General features: G+C 41.1%; 1 protein-coding gene across 2 annotated transcripts in view; it reads left to right on the top strand.

Moving 5' to 3' along the window:
- Positions 1 to 21262, top strand: part of ARID5B (AT-rich interaction domain 5B) — a 99114-nt gene that overhangs the window by 60477 nt on the left and 17375 nt on the right. For both annotated transcript variants that reach the window (XM_017855491.1, XM_017855492.1), the window contains exons 4-5: positions 91 to 143; positions 10115 to 10212. In XM_017855491.1, the coding sequence (XP_017710980.1) occupies positions 91 to 143; positions 10115 to 10212 (151 nt within the window). The remainder of the gene's footprint in view (positions 1 to 90; positions 144 to 10114; positions 10213 to 21262) is intronic.

Raw genomic sequence — 21262 nt, 5'->3', positions numbered from 1 at the left:
TTTCTCATTGAAAAAAAAATGTTTTAATTGACATTTCTTGGAAATATGTTAATGCAATGCTTATCTAAATACTTATTGTCCCTCTAACAGTTAACCTTTGGACTATGTTTCAAGCTGCTCAAAAACTGGGAGGATATGAAACAGTAAGTGTTTAAGCAACTTAAATGAAATAATTTTGCAATCTAACTTTTCCGCTCTCTTTGACCAAAATGGAGAACATGCAAGGGCAAACCATCACTGACTGCCTTTTCAAATGGCTCTACACTTCTGGGGGTTTATTGGGCCACTTTGGAAACAGTCCCAATTAGTTCCAGGTTTGGCAAAACTGTAAACTTGTCGTAAAAACTACAAGTGGAAAACATATGTAACTCTCCCCTGTCAGGGAAATTAGTTGGGTCTGTAATTTTTTCCCATGTTGAGAAAGGGCTATTATTGTACAACAAGCCAAGATTGCATAAAAGAAATTTCCCTTGGCAACATACCTGACATCTGTTCATGTCTAATATGGGAAATGTATTAAAGGCTTTCAAAAGTAATCAGTATTGGCCATTAAGGAATAGAATGCAGCAGGATCTCCTCTCATTCTAGGGCAAAGAAGCTTTATTAGACAAGGGTCAGTGCTGCATAAACAGGAAGTTATCAAACTTATTCAAAACAGGCTCTGACACTCTTTATCAGCTAATTCTAACTGACAGCAATGGGTTATTTTTAGCCTACAGGAAAATTTGATGGCCGAGGATTTTTACAGCATGTATTTTGAACCAATGAAACGTTAGAGCAACAAACTGAGATTAAAATCTTTAAATAAGAAAGAGCTGCATAAATATAGCCCACAGAGATGACATCTGTAATGAAATCCATTGACATAGGAAGATGTCGTCATTGGGAGTATTTTCTCCTCCACACAATGATCAGATTAAGTTGTGTAGATTCTTCTTGCAATTGAATAAGAAATTATTTTTTCATTGCTTAAGAAGTAATCTGGGATATCTCTGTACCATAGTAAAATGACAGTAAGACACACAGTCAAGAAAATGAAATTCATTTTAGCCCAAACACAATAACCAGTGCTTCTTGCCAGATAAGGCACATTGTTCCACAGACTAATATAATGGTTTGATGTGTGGCTCTTGGGATGGCGAAAGAGGACAAGCATTATATGGTCCAGATAATCTGGTATTTACTTGTTGAGCTATCTGCTATGAATTCTGACTAAAAATTCTTTGATATGAGTAATATGTGCTTGTAATATGTTTCATATATGGGGTATGTACACATGTTTATAAAGAAATATACATGGACTACATATAAAATGTGCATTTCATATACAAAAATTTACTTGAAATATTTATCAAGTGCCCTATGTAAAATTATAATTTTCACTTAGTTGAGTCTGTTGATAGGATCAGGATATGAACTCCTTGCCACCGTAGCTCATAGTTTTTGGCAAAATCTTGAGCTAATTATAGCCCTCATTCATGTAAAAAAAAAAATGGTAACTTATTCAGGGTTAGTCTCATAAACGTAGAAGTCAACCCCACAGGCTAGACTTTCAAGTCTAGCTTTTAATGTTTAGAATAGGAATACACATTTTTATATGAACTATGACTACAGATAGTTATATGATATTGAACAATATTATGAAATGTCTTTTCACACTCAGGAACTTTTTGTTATTCACTGATAGGGAGAGTGCCAACAATTTCACAGAATCAGTTTTTCCTGCTTTTGTGTCTTCTGTATCTTCACAAATATTTTTTTTCCATGCAACAGCAAATTGATGTAGAATGTACAGAAGAAACTTCTGATAAATTTCATTGTTCTTTGAACAAATAGTATTTATCCTTTTGTTGGATGAATGAATGACCACACAATCAGCAAAACACCTGACCACATATTTACTGAGTACCTTATGTGTACAAGGCATTGTTTTAGACTCTGTTAGATGCAAGGTTTCAGTCAAGCCAGTAATTTCAGTCCTTAAGTTGCTTACCATCCAAGAGAGGCAATAATGATCAAACAAGGTGGAAAAAGGTCAGTGCCCTACACAGGTAAAGTACTTACTCATGTAGAGATGAGAGAAGGAAGGCTTGATGGCTCTGAGGCCATTTGGGAAGAATTCTGGGGAATGGATAGAATTTAGACATGAATGATGGATTATGCCTTCCAGAAAGAGAGAATGAATCAAATAAGGGAAAATATGTGGAGGCAGAATAAAGTTGGGCATGGTCGAGAGTTTGAAAAATATAAACTAGAGTGATGAGGTGGCTGGGACAAGTGGCCCTGAAGGGAAGTTTCTGGAGAGAAGGATGGAGAGAAGATGGAACCAAGTAAGGAAAGTCCTCCGATGCTAGGTCCCTGATGTTAGGACTTCAGATGCTAGGCCCTCAGATGCTAGGCCCTTTCATGCTGGGCCCCAGATGCTATGCCCTCCCATGCCATGCCCCAAAGTTATTCGTTAGGCTGTGGGAACTACGGAAAGTTGCCAGCTCCCCATCTCTGGTGATAAGAGTTACTGCTCTTTCTGGTACTGTGTGGGTGCCTTCTCAGTGGGAAATTTATGCCCTCCTTTTAGGCAGATAGGCAGATAAAGGGAAGGCAGAGAACTCTTCCTGAATCTGTTGCTATCTGTTGCCCTCATCTCAAAATAATCTTTGTGCCAACGTGGCATAATTTAGGGGTGACATATTCTGATCCCCTTCACTGGGGCTAGGGAATATGGAAGATCAAATTGGCATCTGCTCTCCATCTGGTCATGAACAGAATTTTAAAAGACATTTCTGCTTCATCCCTTCCTCCTTTCCTTCCTTCTTCCTTTTTCTTTCTTTTTAAATGTTTCATGCTGTAGATTGGCCCTGCAGATACGTAAGTTTGCCACCACCATTCTACATTTAAGCTTCTGAACCTCCTATAAGTACAGAATACATTTTTCTGTTGGCATATTTTGAGTAATAAAACTGTGAGATGTTCAATGGGCATTGAATTTTGAAGTCAGTCCAGGAGATGTACAAATAATATCCAAAGTCTGAAGGCTTAAGTTGTCATCACAGAGTTACTAGAGGACACTTATCTTTGACATGATCTGGTATCAGAAACGAGTGTAGACCTGTAGTCATTGAGAACTCAAAAGAGATCTTAGAGTCTTCTAGGTCAGTGGCTCCTAAAAGCTACTCAAGAATAGGGCTCATGTTTTTAACGGGGAACTTTAAGTGGTTGTTTAGACCCCCACCCCAAGATATAAACTCTGAGTTAGGGCATGGGCCCAAGACGCTGAGAATCCTTTTCTTTTAAGCTGCCCAGGTGATGTTAATTCAAATCCAGTGATAACAGTGATTCGTAACACTTAGCCGAGTGTTTCCCATGGCTCTTAGCTTCAGAATGTGACCCCTATCTAAGTCAAGTATCAAAGATTTTTCTTCATGCCATTACTACAGAAGCAGGCTAGAATACTCATATTTCCTCAGCTCAAGAGCAGCAAAGAGTTTCTGACAAGTATTTTTGCATTTGGTAAAATGGTAGTCTAAGTTGGAACTCAGTAAACTATTTTTATTTTTTATTTTTTATTTTTTATTTTTTATTATTTTTTTTTGAGACGGAGTCTCGCGCTGTCACCCAGGCTGGAGTGCTGTGGCCGGATCTCAGCTCACTGCAAGCTCCGCCTCCCGGGTTCACGCCATTCTCCTGCCTCAGCCTCCCGAGTAGCTGGGACTACAGGCGCCGCCACCTCGCCCGGCTAGTTTTTTGTAGTTTTAGTAGAGACGGGGTTTCACCGTGTTAGCCAGGATGGTCTCGATCTCCTGACCTCGCGATCCGCCCGTCTCGGCCTCCCAAAGTGCTAGGATTACAGGCTTGAGCCACCGCGCCCGGCCAACTATTTTTATTTTTAATGAGGGGAAGTGTAGAACTGTAGTACTCTCAAATTAATTTTCTCAAATTGGCCTTTGTCCAAAAAAAAAAAAAAAAAAAAGGCCTGCTGTGCCCCAGTTCATAGCCTCATTTTACAAGTGAGAAAACTGAGGCACTGGGAGATGAAATGAGTTGCATGGGTTCATCATGGCTTTCTTCAAATTCTGACTTGCTGAGGATTTGGTACACAATTGTATCACGACTCTGTAGCGCTACTGAAAGAGATTTATAAATGATTGTTCTTTGTGCTTTCCATTCCTAGCAATCTCTAAAATGCTTCCTACATATTTGGGGCAATGTTTTGGGGAAAGGATCCTATAACCTGCCTTTTGTAGCATCTTTTAGTCTGTTTTGTAGCATCTTTTAGTCTGTTTTTTGTCTGACATTTGTAGCAGCTTTTAGTCTGTTCTTTGTATCTAAAATGAGCTTTACCAGATGTACTAATTACTAGCTGAGATTTTTATCAGATTCTGGAGAACAAAATGTGTGAATTCAGGAGATGAGTCAAGAAGTATGGATAATGTAAATATTCAATAATAGTAAAAAACTGAAAGTATAAAAGCTGTTAGATGTATTGCTTCTGCGGTTAACTTGTGATTGGATAAAGATATCTCTCTGGAATCCCTTCTGGTTATAAAAAGAGGTCATCTTAATTGGCTTGTTTTTGTTTGTGGTTATAAACTATTCCAAACCTTCTGGTTTGAATTGTGGATTATGGATTATTTCATTTCAGTCCTCTACAACCATCAAACTGAATTTAAAAAAAAAAAAAAGAGGAGCAGAAGTTTCATTGTAAGCCTTTATAGCATTTGACTAATGGCTATATGCAATTCTCTCCGTCTCTTCTGCCTTTGCTGGAAATGTATGGAGTGTCTCTTCATCCTCTGGTTGAGAGAACATGAATATATTGAATGGATTTGATTTCCTACAAAACAATATTCTGGCATTTTGATTAATTGACAACAAGGACCCTTCCTTTGCAATGTACCTAACTTTTCCTCCCAAACGTTAGAATATGGATCACCCACAATTGAAGAGGCAGAGCTGGATAAATCTTTGCTGATGAACTAAAGAGGCCTTCACTTCAGTGTCTGGTGAAGCAATTAATGCTGGAATAGTAACTTGGGGTATTACCAGGATGCAGCATATGGCGGTGGTTTGCTAAAGTGATTTCCATTTGGCTAACCACTTGATGGCAAGCCAGAGGCAATATCTGGAGAGAAGGTAGAGTTGAGAAATGGATCTTGAGTATATCTTACCCTGGAGGCACAGTGATACACAGTGGTGCCTTCTAAGAATGTCAGTTAGCAACCCTTTCTCTTCCCACCAGTGAGACAGGGCCATTATTTTTCATCTGGAAGAAGAAGCCTCTTTCCTTGCTGAAAGGATTAGGCTTTGACATCAAATTCTGGCTTTGACATCATTTTTAAGACATCCTCTGAATCTAACCCTAGTTTTCTGGACAGGCAAAGCCTCTTGCTTAAATTCAAAATTCTCCAGGCCAAAGATGATGTCATGTACTTTTGAAAGGCTCCAGTTCCTGGAGTACTACCAGGAAAAGAAAGTCATCTTCCTTGAATTCAGTCCGCCCTCAAGGTGTCCTGAGAAAGAAGCTGTTTCTCAGAACAGCCCGGGCAACATTGCTTTCAGGCAAACTCTTCTCTTGACTTAGTATTTCCTACACATTCTTAAGCCATTGCAAGAGTTTAAGTCTGAAAAGATTTCTGATACCTATTTCCTCACCAGACTGCAAAAATACCAGCATTATTGCATTCCTGCAGCCTCAAAGATAGAGAAATCAAGGCTCCAAGAGCATGTCTTGAGTTAAAATAGTGATTTTCTACTTTTTTAAAGTGACAGGATATTTTCATCCAATAAAACTGTGGAAGGGACAGATTCTTTTTCCACTCACCAGATCAGTCTTCTTGGCCAGGTGGGCAGTGTGGAGAGTTACTTTCAGGCTACCTTTAAAATGCTACCTGGGTTCTAAAGACAGTTTTTTGTGTGTTTGTTTTTGTTTTGTTTTGTTTGAGGCAGAGTCCTTCTCTGTGTTGCCCAGGCTGGAGTGCAATGGCATGATCTTGGCTCACTGCAACCTCCACCTCCCGTGTTCCAGTGATTCTCCTGCCTTAGCCTCCTGAGTAGCTGGGCTTACAGGCACCCACAACCATGCCCAGCTAATTTTGGTGTTTTTAGTAGAGACAAAGTTTCACCATGTTTGCCAGGCTGATCTCGAACTCCTGACCTCAGATTATCCACCCATCTCAGCCTCCCAAAGTGCTGGAATTACAGGCATGAGTCACCACGCCCCACCTCTAAAGAGAGTTTGAAAACCTCTATGTTTATAAGCAATGAAAATGTTATGAACATAGTAGGTGTGCAGTGCTTTTCACAGAATCTCTTGGGTCTTACCTACACTAGGGAGAAATAACTTTCAAATATCTTCGAAGTGAGATTAAATCTCACATGTACCTAGATTGGTTTGTTTTACTTGGATGTAGTTTGCTCAGTTTTTCATCTTGCGTTATGGTTAATTGTATGAAGTTATGCTTCCCACTAAATTATGAACCCTTGAAAATAGTGACATCTCTTTCTTTTTGTGACACCATCTCATACTCTACCCTCCATCCCTTCCTTTCACCTTCATACCTCTGCACAGGCATAGTGCCTGAAAATGGTAAGCAGTGGTGGATGGTGATGTTATGAATCTGTCATCTAATTGAGGACCTTGAAGAGGAGGCACAGTCCAAAAGAAATAACTGTGTGGATGAATTTGGCTATTTTCTTTAGAAAACAAAGAGCCAGCGTGGGTGTGGTGGCTCACGCCTGTAATCTCAGCACTTTGGGAGGCTGAGATGGTCAGATCATGAGGTCAGGTGATCGAGCCCATCCTGGCTAACACGGTGAAGCCCCGTCTCTACTAAAAATACAAAAAACTTAGCTGGGCGTGGTGGTGGGTGCCTGTAGTCCCGGCTACTCGGGAGGCTGAGGTGGGAGAATGGTGTGAACCTGGGAGGCGGAGCTTGTAGTTAGCCGAGATCGCATCACTGCACTGCAGCCTGGGAGACAGAGTGGGACTCTGTCTCAAAAAAACAAAACAGGCCGGGCGCGGTGGCTCAACCCTGTAATCCCAGCACTTTGGGAGGCCGAGACGGGTGGATCACGAGGTCAGGAGATCGAGACCATCCTGACTAACACGGTGAAACCCCGTCTCTACTAAAAAAATACAAAAAACCAGCCGGGCGAGGTGGTGTGCGCCTGTAGTCCCAGCTACTCGGGAGGCTGAGGCAGGAGAATGGCGTAAACCCGGGAGGCGGAGCTTGCAGTGAGCTGAGATCCGGCCACTGCACTCCAGCCTGGGCGACAGAGCGAGACTGTTCTCTCAATTGTGGGTATCCCCCACTAGAATACAGTGGTGTTGCATGCAGGCTCTGCTTTTCATTGCTGCGGCCCAGCTGTAACATTTGTTAGCACGATGCCTAGTAAATGGGCGCTGTCCGATAAATTTTTGGTGAATTAACGGATGAGTGAGTGGTTGGATTCTGATATAATTGAGACTGATTTGTGACTCGGTGGTGAACTTAATATAGAACTTTTTTTTTTTTTTTTTTTGAGATGGAGTTTTGCTCTTGTTGCCCAGGCTGGAGTGCAGTGGCACGATCTTGGCTCACAGCAACCTCCGCCTCCCAGGTTCAAGAGATTCTCCTGCCTCAGCCTCCCGAGTAGCTGGGATTACAGTCATGCACCACCACGCCCGGCTAATTTTGTATTTTTAGTAGAGATGGGGTTTCTCCATGTTGGTCAGGCTGGTCTTGAACTCCCGACCTCAAGTGATCCACCTGCCTCGGCCTCCCAAAGTGCTGGGATTACAGGCGTTAGCGACCACACCCGGCCAGAACTTCCATTCTAGCTAGAGATACAAGCGGTCAGGGTGAACTTTATGCTTTGAGAATAAAACCACAGAACATTTAATTCAACCCACCACCTTAGATTGATGCTGTCCTCTTAGCTGATTTCCCCGTTGGGAAAGACTGAAAGCTAAAGGTTGAGAACTCATAGCAGTAACTGTGATTCCCATAGTTACCTGCCTCATTTGAAGGAAAAGGCTCCCAGTGTTCTGTGTTACCAACTTGCTACAAGCATGGGTTATTCTCACGTCATTCGGATGTGGAAGCTGCTTTATGCAGTGAAAAGAAGTCCACTCTTGAGACCAGAAGACAACCATGTGGGTCGTAGTTTTGGCACTCTGCTGCTGTGTGTCATTGGGCAAGTGTGCAGCCTCTCTGAATCTCCCTTCTTCTGTGAATGAGATTCCTATAACCTGCCTCACAGGCTATGGGAGGATTATATGATGTCATGGATGTGAAAATCCTTTATAAAACAGACAGTGTACACAAGAGACAAAAGGATGATCAGAGTGATGGTTTCTTAAGTGATTGCGGGGGCACACATAGGCTGTTTTCTAACTCTGTTGTGTCCCCCAGGGCCCACAGGTCTCATCTGAGTGAGGGGAATCTGGAGGTGTGTTTCAAGGGGCCTCAGTATTCTAGGGTCTTTGAGGAATCGTACAGGCACTTGGAGGTATCCTATTTCTTCTCCCTTGATACGTGGGCCTCAAATAGGTTAGCCCAAGATTGTATCATTTAAAGGTTGGAGGCAGATTGTAACTACGTATAAAATAATTACCAAAATACATATTTTGAGTGTTTTGAAAGGGGGTTAAAACCATTTCTTATAACCTAAAACAAACTGTAAATAAGGAAGATTTTATTTTCAGTTGCACCTGCTAGTAGGTGGTTCTGTCTAGTGAGAACTATTGAAACTGATTGGTTCAAGAATGTTTCATGGGAAATGGAATAATGCACACCTAACACTGTCTTGAGGTCCTACCTGGGCCTGTTGAGGAGGGCCTATGTAAATGAAGGGGTTCTTTTTATTTGAAATAGAAAAGGTACCATTTACCCCATAATATTTAACCACCCATCTCCTCCTCCTCAGATTTACAATTACAGAGCCCCCGTTGCAAGTTGAGGTTTTTAAATTTTTTTTTCTTTGATTGCTGCCTTTAGCCCCTTGGTGAACTCTGCTGGCAGCCTTGTGGGTATTTTTCAAAAGAAGCCTCCTGCTTGATTGTATTAAATTCCACTGGCACCTTTGCCACGCCCTTTCCCCTACACATTCAAATAACAGAGTTTTCCCATAACCCTATTGAGAAATGTTCATGAGGACCTCAGAACTTGTTCTGTCTTCCAAATTTCAAGGAAATACTAGACTTACTTGGATGTAGTAAATGACATGGTTTCCCCAAATTAATCATTTGCCAGATCTTGCATCTGTTATTTTGTAAAATCTTAATTTATGTACAAAAATAAAATTAAAGGAAAAAATAAAATAAGACCATAGTGTGCAGCTCAGGATATTACAAGCTGTTTGTTTTTATTCACTCAAGTCAATAGTGTACATAGCTAGCATTTTAACTGTGGAATATGTTAGTTTTCATATGATTTGATCAATATCTCATATTCTTGACCTAAGTGAATAAAAATAAACAGCTTGCAACATATACAGTTTCAGATTTTGGTTTTGTTTTGGTGGTTAGAGAAGCTGGCATAAAACTATAGCCTGAGATGACTATAAATTCCACAACCAATTTGATCATTTAATTTAATCTGTGTAGTAATTTTATTTATTTTTTAAATTGGCAACTCATCACATGGATCAAAAATCAGAAGATACAAAAGCATGTTTGGTGAAAAGACTCTTTTTTACCTCTATACCCGGTTCCCCATTTCCACATGCCTCAGGCAATCAATGTTCATGTTGATTCATCTAAACTGTTAAACTAAGATGTAGTTAAGCTAAAACCTGATTTTATTTTGATGCTCTATCAAATGACATAAAGGAACAGGGTATGACTATGAGACCCTGACAAATCCACATGGATATCCAGGGAGGTATCTTCAATGAAATGCACTTAGAATGACAAAACACACAACCAAAAGTAGAGTTCAATTTTTATTGTAAAGAAAAGTGCTGAAAGCGAGATCTCACTATGAAACCATAAATCACCCCATATACTCTTTTGGACTTCTCTGTTTCTGGGTTTCCAGAACAGACTGTTCTCTTCTGACTGTTGCATATGTATTGAAGCCTGGCACTGTGAATCTCTTACGATGTAAGATTGAATTTCCCATTGCCATTTTTTCAGATAACAGCCCGCCGTCAATGGAAACATATTTATGATGAATTAGGCGGTAATCCTGGGAGCACCAGTGCTGCCACTTGTACCCGCAGACATTATGAAAGGTAAGAAACCATTTCATGGAATTGCTTAGTTAAAACTGTGTTAATTGAAAGGAGCTTCTGGTCAAGGATAAGACCGAGGAAGTCTAAAAGACCTTTTGGGAAACTGAAAATTTCCCTCTGGCATTTTACTTTGCATACCGCCTTGTGATTTTTAGGGAACATGGCTTTCTCTGGTTACAGGGGCTAAAATTAGATGTTCTTTTAGTTTGGTTCTATCATGTGACCACCTGCCTGACAATGCCTTTTTTTTTCCCCACAAGCATAGATTATTCAGTATGTTCTCTTTAGGCTCACTTAACATGAGAACCTTTAGCTTCTGAAAAATCTGCAATGCTACTCTGAGGTTGACATTGAAAAGTAAGCACTTCTCCTAATATTAGCATTGAAAAGTAAGGATTTCTTATAGAAAGAGAAATGGCCCCAGATCACATCTGTTGTTTTATTTCATCCTGGTGTTTTTCTTCTACGGAATCTTCTTACCAAGCTCTGTGTGGCTTGGTTTTCTAATAATTTCAGCCTATTTCAGAAAGATGATGATGATGCAAACAAGAAGTAATGCAAAATTAGCCTACTATGTTGCATCCACAGAAGTGGATTTCTGCTTTGCATTAGGACTCCGTAATTCACACCGGTAAAGACCAGTTAGCATATTAATGCATTATCCCTCTATGCTTCAAGCCCATACTTAATTTGTTTAGGTCATTACCAACTTCTTTATAACTGGCACTTCCCTTTGGGTCTTATACATCCATCCTCAGGCAGTACCATTTAACTCATCAATTCTTAGTCTTTTTTTTTTTTTCAAGTTCAATTGTACTTTTATCTGTATTGCATTTAACTCAGCTTTAGTATGGCCGTTCAACAAGAATGTTTTTGTAATAATAAATTGAATTGGGTTTAGTACACCATGAAAAATTGCCACAAAGTATTCCCAAAGGATTGCCTTACTTGGCAGGGTTGTAATGCAGAAGGATTTTCAAAAATTGATAATAGATGTTGAAATTATTACTCTTTATAGCATTGTTTTCAATACAACACATCAATTTTTAAAATATGTTATTTCTGTCAGTGTTTAATACAAAAACTCACCCATTCCCACTGTATGTAAAAGGTACACCACTGATGTCCTAATACAAAGTAGCACTGATATCTCAGGTGAGTGTTCCGAAGATAATATCTGAGGAACCACAGGCTACTTGTTTTTGACTTATGAGTCAAGGAGTCAAGGCTTCATTCAGAACTTTTTTATTTTGAGACACGGTCTTGCTCTGCCGCCAGGCTGCAGTGCAGTGGCATGATCTCGGCTCACTGCAACCTCTGCCTCCCGGGTTCAAGCGATTCTCCTGCCTCAGCCTCCGGAGTAATTGGGACTACAGGCACGTGCTACCACGCCCAGCTAATTTTTGTATTTTTAGTAGAGACGGGGTTTCACCATGTTAGTGAGGATGGTCTCAATCTATTGACCTCATGATCCGCCCACTTCGGCCCCCCAAAGTGCTGGGATTACAGGTATGAGCCACCTCGCCCTGGCCAGAACATTTCTATTAGAAACTCCGTCCCTGTTTTCAAATAGATTCTGTTCTGAGAGTGGACATCCCTTTCCTTTATATGCAAATACCCTCAACACCTGAACCATCAAACTTAAAGGAGCAGAAAGCAATTAAAGCTTGAAAAAGGATTGTATCTCAGCTGTTAGCTCATCTAAAGAATGAAAGTATCAATCAAATTAATTACAAAGTATCACATGGTAAAAAAAAAAAAAAAAAAAAGAGGGAGAGAGAGATAAGGTTTGGCATGGAGAGAAGGATTGAACCCATAGTTGTGTGTGTGTGTGTTTGTGTTTGTGTGTGTGTGTGTGTGTGTGTGTAATTGAGCAGTTATGTGAATAAAAGTAGGATTCTTTGGAAGATTGTGTACTTTTGATTATTTACTTCTTGCTGGAGTAGGAGATTCCTGAAAGCTTTCAATCACATTAGAAAATTTTAGTAGAGATACCACAAACTTTAGCAATTAAGAAACATGACTGAAGATGTCTTAAACTTTTTGAAGAATGCTGTCACTTTTCCAAATCCAGAATTTGTCAGTGTATCAGTCAGGGTGCAGTAAGGAAAATGGAAACCACACTGGATATTCAACAAAGAGACTTCACCATAGGCAGTTGCTTAAACAGGGGTTGGTGTGAGGCACTGAGTTAACACAGGGGCAATAACTGTAGGTTCTCTAGGGTGAAAGAATAGAGAGGACAGGTTGGTTGTCACCACCCAGAAGTTTGGAGAATGTGCCTCAGAGCTGGGGTTCGGGTCTCTGGTAAGAAGGAGTCACCCAGCCAGCACTGGTGCTTCAGGAGCTCAGAGGAGGAGCACTGCAGAGCTGGGCTGAAACCTGAGGAGGTGGTGCTCCCTGGCTGCTGCCAGACCTCAGAGGACATGCACTGAAACTGTTGGAGGACTGTTGAAACTAGAGGCTACAACCCACTGCTGCTGTTAAGGCACTGTTGAGTTGACACTGATAGGAACAAGTGAAACAGAAAGGAGATTTCTTTTCTCTCCCTGCCTCCCAGGACCTGCTGTTTGCAGAACAGTAACAGGAAGATAGATGACAAAAGGGATGTGTAATTTACAGAATTCCATTCCTAGCATCAGCAAGCAGAGTACAGAAGGGTGAATTTGGAGTTGAGAGACAATAGGCCATCCGCCAAGTGGGAACCCCATAAGCAGAGCCCGTTTTATGTGTGGAGACACCAAAAATGGCAGTGTGGAGCCTCCAGCCACGTTGTTGGAGCATAGCTGTCCCAGGGTGATTAGCAAGGTCCTTTATCTGTCCTTGGTATTTCCTTTTTGCCGTCTAGACTCCTCTCACGTCCTTGTGATCAGATGCAATCACTAACTACCAAAATTTGAAGATCATTGGTTTTATTTACAATAGTGCCTCTCTCACTCTTGAATCAATCATTCTCCAAAAGGAATCACCCATAATCCTATGTGTTGTGATGGGGAGAAAAGGCTAGGATTGCCATTCTAGATGTCTCTTTTTAATTGGTTCTATCAAAGAAGGGCAGAGGACATGCACATATGTCCAAGAAGCGACTGAAGCTCTGGGCCAAAACTTCATGATTATGGTGGATTTCATTCATTCTTGCTAGTCACAGGTTGCATGAACAGATAAAACAGAGATGACTGGATTGGAGAAGGAACACTGTTTTCAAGAAGGGCCAATGAGTTGAGAATGGTCAGGACTTTGTGGGCAAATATCTAGTCTGGAAATGCCCTTGGAATTTTGTAAAGCCTTCCAAACCAAATCAGGATGATGAGAGCTCTTCCTACTAGGCTGTGGGTTCTTCTGTTCTCTCATTCCTTTCACTTTGCTAAAGAGAACTGCTCCTTTTCCTATTTCCCTGCCACCAGCTTTGCTTTCCTAGAAGATGAAGAAGTGAGTGATCTACTATGCATTATCCACTGATTTATTTTTCATGCACTGTGGTTCATGTTTCCAGTAAATGTTTTCATTTTACAACAAGAAAAATGTAGCCAGTTCCTCAGTAAAATGTTACTTGTATATTAGTTGAGCACTTTTGGTTTATTAATGAGTGCAATAATGAAAGTGTGGGTTGTTGAAAAGAATCAATGGGTGTTTTTATTTAAGGCAAAGCAGAAATGGTACAATGCTCGTGAATACATCATTGTCGCTGAAGGCCTGACTCGTACAAACTTGCCTCTGATTGGTTTAAATCAAATAGGTCCAAGCACTTCATAAAAATGTCTTTGTCAGCCTGGTTTTGCTTCCAAACCTATTCATCTCTGTCAGTTTTTAATATTAGTACCAGGCTCCTGGCCATAGTCCATTAGTACTGTACTTAATTGCTCGTGTTATAGATGATTACCAATATAAAAAGCATTAATGTTTTCCCATCGAAAGGCTGTTGCTATATAGATGTCTCAAACTAAGCAAAGCTCATGAAATATGGTTATTCTGGACATTTCTAGTTCAGGATTTATAGATAAAGTTACTGTAGCTTTTGATGCAAAGAAAATACCCACCTCATTCTTTCTAAGTGGAACATTTTCTTTCTTGTCTAACTAAAAGTAACCAGTTCACTTTATTTTTGTCAGTAAAGGAACAAAAAGGAAAATGGCTACTTTTATGGAATTTTCTTAGCTTGATTTTCTGGAATAGTAAGTCACTTTAAAGGCTTTGTTTTCACATGCAGATTTCCCTTTTTAAAAAATGTTTTAAAGTACATGCAGGGGAACAAAATCTTTACTCAGAATGCTAGATTACTGGTTTTAATTTTCCTGAATAAATTACGTGGTCTGTTTCTGTGGAGCACATGAAGTTGTTATTAGGGATTTTAAAAGGAGCATTAAAGCAAAAGTACTTTATGATGTGCATTTTTGAGTATTTAGAAAATCAAAATCATAAACAAATGTATTTGTGAGGGAAATTAGCAATTACTCTTCATCTTCTTGCATACGTAATGCCTCATTTCAAATCCAGCCTTTTGCTTGTGCCATAAGCATTCCTTGGACAAGATTGTCACCCTGCATGGCTGAGGCAGCTTTCTTTGCAGGGACTTAAGGTGAGCTGTACCCAAGCCAGATGTACTTGGGCAGATATTGAGTGATAGCTGGGGCTTCTGCCTGTTTTCTCTGAAGGTATATGGCAGAGTGTGGGAGGCTTCATGTTTTGAATTAGATAAGCATGTGCTTTAAGTTAAGGACCAAAAATATATCAGGTTCTAAGGAACCCACCTAATCATACCATGGCTAAAAGTAGGGAAGGAAAGGTGAGTTACAGTTCTGTGCACATCAAGGACATGATTCCATGTATTCGTTCTCATTTGGACACCCTTGGAGTTAATAAATACACAATTCAGAAAGTCACAGGCAACATCTCAGAATTGTATATTTAAGAGGACCCCTAGCAACTCCCTAGACCAGTGCTACTCAAATGAGATTTTTTAACTTGTCCAGGAACTGTTTGCTACTAGTCCATAACAAGCTAAGCACAGCAATTGCAAATAAGCATCGATATACTTACACTGAAATTTGCCAGAATAACATTATGTCCATTGAAGCTAATAAAAAATTGAGGCTCACGTTTTGTATGCCTCCTTTTGAATTTCATTTTCTAGTAATTCATTTTTATGGTTGTTTACAAAAGCATCAGTCAGCATCAGATGGGAAATTCAGAAAACTAGTCCTTCACCCAGGTCAGTGGAGAAGCTCTGCTCCTACATCTTGGCCACAAACTCAGATGCTTATGGAGGCAGGTAGCATAGATGAGTGTAGGGGCCATGGCTAGAAAGTATGAAACTGGCATGCACAGCCCGGGCCAGAGCGCCCAAAGGGGCCAGCCCACACTATTGCTGTAGGTAGATGCCATCTGTGTGCCTCCTGACCTTCCATGTTTTCAAGATATTTTTAAATGTGAAATAACCTAGCTTATAAGCATTGGCTCCTATATTTTAACAAATATTTTATATAAGCTAAATCAAACATGCCCAGGGGCGAAATATGGATGCCAAGTTCCACGAAGACTGAACTGTGCTTGACACTAGGCTATCCAGCCTCTGATTCAGCGCCCTGCAGTGGGAGGGCCTGGAGGAAGCGTCAGGGTTCAAGGCGCTCTTACTCTGCTCTACACACTCTTCCATGTGCTGAGCAAAACGCCCTCTGTGGCTTCCCATTGACCCTGCCTTGCCTTCGGAGGCTACCACGTCTTCTCCCTTTGCTCTGATCAGCTTCCAGGAGCTTGTCAAAGCTCCTCTTTCACTTCAGGTCTTCCTGTTCCATTCAACCAAGCCCCAGAGTGCCAGTAATGGACCTTCACCAGCTCGGCTTGCTCTCATGCAGGCACTTCCAGTTTGTGTCACTCAGAATACGCAAAGCTACTCCAGATGTGGCATGTAGTACTTCTCAGGATGTGGGCAGTGTCAGTCTCAACACCGCCTAAGATTACATTTGAAACGGGCAAGAAGCCCTCTCCTATTGGCCTGTTGCTTTTTCTTGGATAGGATAGATTTGCCATTTGATTTACTTCTTTTTCATTTACTGCTGCCCTCAAAACCCAATCGGTGTTTTTTGGACATCTGCTATGTGCAGAGCACTCTCAGGGGTAATGAGAACATGTAAAGCAAAGAGTTGAGAATTGGCTGGCAAACAATGAGGGAGGTACCCTCGTCACACATTCACAGCAGAGATTGCTAAAGGAACAGGATGCTGTTTCCCGTGAACCCAGGTTCAGCCTCAGAATCCTTCTTAGTATGGCATCCCCAGGGAGCCACCACGACTCATTAGAACTGGAAGATGCCGTGATCCTTGGTTTATCCAACCTAGCACAAGATCTGACTCAAAGGCTGTACACACGGAAGAGAGTTATATCTATGTCTGTAGACTGGGCATGGTGGCTCATGCCTATAATCCCCACACTTTGGGAGGCCAAGGTGGGCAGATGACTTGAGACCCGGGAGTTTGAGACCAGCCTGGCCAACATGGTAAAACCCTGTCTCTACTAAAAAATACAACAATTAGCTGGGGCTGGTGGCACATGCCTGTAATCCTGGCTACTCAGATGTCTGAGGCACGAGAATCAGGGGATGGCTGAACATGGGATGCGGAGGTGGCAGTGAGCCGAGATCACGCCACTGCACTCCAGTCCGGGCTACAGAGCAAGTCTCTGTCTCAAAAAAATAAAAAAACTACACCTATAAAAACTAGTTATGTAATTTAAAAAAATAAGTTCAACAGGGATCAAAGAAGGAAGAGAGAATTTTCAACTGAAATGAGCAAAGTCCCCCCCTGGAAAATGTATATAAAAAGGTAGGGAATGAGATGGTAAAAGGGGCTGTCAGAAAAGTCCTAAGGCTGAATTTTCAAGTCACATACCCCAAAGGCAGGTAGTGCTGTTTATCCTCTTAGTGTCTATGAACTATTATCCTAAGGTGCAGTGGGTAGACTCTGCCCATCCTCATCCATGGTAAGGTTACCCAGTCAATGGACTTGCATTTCCTTTCCCAACACTGTCTTTCTCATGGCAGTCCTGACCTGTGGCCCCTATTGGGCTTACCTCTGCAACACGTCCACCCTGCCACTCTCATCTCCCCAAACCCACAGAAGGCATCCTAGCCCTTATCAACAACCAGAAGCCCAGGAAACTGAAAACAAGTTGCCCAGAGTTAGGTTGACTGAAGTTGTACAGCTTCTCTTCCATCTACACCCCACCAAGCTTGTTCTCACAGGGCTCTGAATCAGGTCAATGCAAACACCCTACACCCAGAGTAGCTGCTGCTTGTCATCTGTAAAGAATTTCTCTCCGAAGGACAGTCAGGTAATTTCATACACAAGAGCCTCATACTCTGTATCACTTAGCATGCCTAAAATGCTCTGATAACTTTCCAATGCCTGGATATTTCAAGAAACTTTTAAAAAGGAAAACAAAACTCCAGCCAGACCCTGGAGTAGAAAAACTGGTTTCTATTTTAAAAAATAAACAGCAGCCTTTGAAAAAAATCTCTACTTAAAAATTCTTAAATTTGCCTCTAAATGCAAGTTGTAATTAATAGAAGTTAGAGTTTACACTGTTGAGTGTAAAAACACCCTCAGGCACAAACTAATCAAGTGTGTATGTCATGCTGTAAACTACAGTGAGTTCTTTGTTTGACGCCCCCCCCCCCAAAAAAAGCTTGCCAAACAGCAGTTTTTCTTTGTTGAGCTCCTTTATTGTCTCATTTTTGTTTTTATCCTACTTCCTCCATCCCACCCTTTGAACCTAACTATAGTATTTAAGAAACCTTGCAAGTTCCATGTTTTATTGATAGTTTTTATCAAGCATGAATTTAAATTTGAGAATAGATTGGGTGTCTTAGCCCTTTTCTTTTTGATAAATAGCAAAAGGTTTCTACTTAGGATTTTCTATCCTCAGGGTTTTATCATTAAGATTAAATAACTGTACTCTCAAGCATGCCACTGCACAAACATCATTTCAATTATGTGAGTAACAGATGCCTTCACAAAGAAACTATTGAAAATTCAGAAAGCATGTTTCCAAAAAAGAAAAGGGAAAAAAGTATCATATGACGGAAGAATGTAATTGTTTACCATTAAAGTGTATTCTTAACTCTTGCACTGAAACCCTCTTGGAACATTTTGTTTTTGTGTAAGTTACTACAAAGTTTCACCAAAATAATAAATGTTGTGGGAGAATTGTTGAACATTTCAGAAGTTCTGGAACCAGTAGGATCTAACATGCATGGGGCTTAAATGCAATAGTTGTTTGCCTGTTTTTACATTTTGACACTGCCTTCCATCATTTGTGGGGTGCACATCACATTGAAAACACTGCCATGTTGGCTGGGCATGGTGGCTTACCCTGTAATCCCAGCACTTTGGGAGGCCGAGGTGGGCAGATTGCTTGTACCTAGGAGTTTGAGACCAACCTGGGCAACATGGTGATACCCCATCTCTACTAAAAATAGGAAGAAATAGCCAGGTGTGGTGACGCACACATGTAGTCCCATCTATACAGGAGGTTGAGGTGGGAAGATCATCTGAGTCCAGAAAGTCAAGGCTGCAGTAAGCCGTGATTGCATGAGACTCTGTCTCAAAACAAAACAGTATTGGGTTTATTATTCTTGAAATAATGTTCATCTGCCCTTGAAATGGATCCATACAACTCAATTCTGAAGTCACTGGGTTTTTTTCATTGAGAAGAATAATTGCTGCAATCATTGCTGGCTGGCATTGTAGCAGGCGAGGCACCATGCATAGTCTGTGTTCACTGTTACAAGCATGCATTTTAATCGCTGGGAACGTACCATCAGCCTTCCTTAAGTCCATTCCAACTTTCTTCAGTGTGGTTGTCATTTGAAAGGCATAGGAATAACATCAGTCTAAACACTCTTACATGTGGCATGGAGACATCATAGAAAGCCCCAAAGGAGCTTTATTAGGGAGACCATGGGAAGCTTGGGCTTGGTAGGACTAAGTCCTAGAGGGTGGAATTCATGGAGGATATGATTCTCGAGTTTCTTTTACCATCCAATATTAAGTTGGGCATGATCCAACTAGTATCACTGCCTTCTGAAGAGCTATGGCTCCAACTAGTATCACTGCCTTCTGAAGAGCTATGGCATGGTTATTGTAGCATATTGTAAGAGTAGTTGCCCAGTGCCCAAGCCATAGGGCTTCTTCTGATGTAGGAGGTTGACCCTTTGTGGAATGGCCACATAGGTATTTTATAGGCCTGTTGCCTCTGAGTAAAGGAGAATGCTCACTCCAGTTTCTCAGGTGACTCCTTAGGAGCTAGGAATTCACTTAACCCAGGCAGGAGTGATCTTTCAGTAGCTCCTCCGTGTTGGTACGTCTCCGTGTTGATACATCTGTGTATGAAGGTGCACAGCCAGCTTGTTGAGATGAAGATAGCTGGACTAGCAGAGGCAGGCAGTTTGGTGGCTGAACTCAAATTGTGGCACTAAACAGCTGTGTGCCATTGACGAGTCACTTAATCATTTAGCTCTGAACGTCAGTTTTGTCAACCATAAAATGAGATAAAATAATATATCTGTAGATATTTCTTTTATTGTAATGGTTGAAATTAAAGCATTCAGAGTGCCTGGTATTAAAAAGAACGTAATGCATGGTGGTGGCTGTTAATATTGTAATGCCTAATCAATATATATGAATGACCTGAATGAGGTTTCTCTACCTTCCCACCTTGATTCTAACACAGTCCCCTGAAATCCATGTAACTCCAGTTCAGGAAAGCTGTCATCTTTGAGCTGACTCTCTCACACTGACACACCTTTATGGGAGCCGAGCCATCACCTTGCTGTGTTCGGTACCACGTACCTTTCTTCTTTTCATTTAGGGTCATACACACTCTGGGACCACCGAGGGAGGTATCAGAATCCTATCAGTGGGCCTAAGAAACAACTCTCCCACCACTTCCAGGGGCCAATGGAGAGAGCATTAAAGCCTTCAAAAAGTTTTCTTGTTCATCTGCTGCTTGTTGAGTAGGTAATGAAGCCGCTGTGAGCAGATCATTTTCCCAGAAAAGAGACCTTTTGTGGTGACACATGGCTGTATTTCATCGTTGTTAATAGTGGACTCCATACAATTTAGGTGTCTTCGCATAGAATACAGGTGATGCTAGTTATACCTACTTCATTTTTAAAGTATGTAGGGCAGTTTGGCTTTGGTAGCTCTTGGGCAGGGTGAGTCTTTCACACAGACTCTGTGTTGCACTCTGCTGCCATTTTGTTGGCTCAGATGGGCCCCGCTATAGGTTCATTCTTCATGTCAGGGTGGCTTCTTAGTCCGTGGTTTGGTGCCCCAGACTTTGAGTTCACATGTTTGCCTGTTGGGAGGTGACACTGGAGGCCTCTTTCTCAGCTCTCTGGGTTATGGGGAGAGCTTGTCACACTCGGCACACTGTTTTTTCTGCTCCACTGAAGTTCACACCATAAAATGGAGATCTTCATCTGTGGCTCCCATCTCTCTCAGATGGAGCTTAGCTGTTAAAAGAACAGGAACAAAGCATCACCGTAGCTATTGTGCTCAACCAGGGTTATACCCACCAAGGAAACATTCTCATTTCTCTGTTCATTTACATAGCACATTTGTGTCTTTGGCTGTTGGTTTGGTTCCCTACCCCCAAAAGCTCTTCTTCCACTTTTATTGTCATGGTCTAGCACCTGAGAGGTGAACAGTGTGTGAGATTAGAAAAACTCTCTATGCTTATTGGAACGGTAACAAGCATGTGTACCTCATCTTCAGAAAAGAAAAACACACCTTCTATTGGCTCCATATTTGGTGAAAGATTCCTTCCCATACTTAACAGTGAAGTTGTATTTTCAGTTTCTGGCTGCAAAGGGAAATGTCTGGCCAAATCATAGAAATTTATCAAGCCTGGAATCAACTCAGAGGTGTAATGACTCCATTTGGGGTGAGATCAGGTCTGAAGTCCCAGTTGAACCAATATGTCATTTCGTTGTTACTACAAAAAAAGCCTAATAGTATTAGAGTAGTAGTACCCTTTTTTTTTTTTTTTTTTT

The sequence above is a fragment of the Rhinopithecus bieti genome, unplaced genomic scaffold, assembly GCF_001698545.2.
Source record: "Rhinopithecus bieti isolate Rb0 unplaced genomic scaffold, ASM169854v2 scaffold_39703, whole genome shotgun sequence".
Lineage (NCBI taxonomy): Eukaryota > Metazoa > Chordata > Mammalia > Primates > Cercopithecidae > Rhinopithecus > Rhinopithecus bieti.
This window is presented reverse-complemented; position numbering and strand designations above follow the sequence as displayed.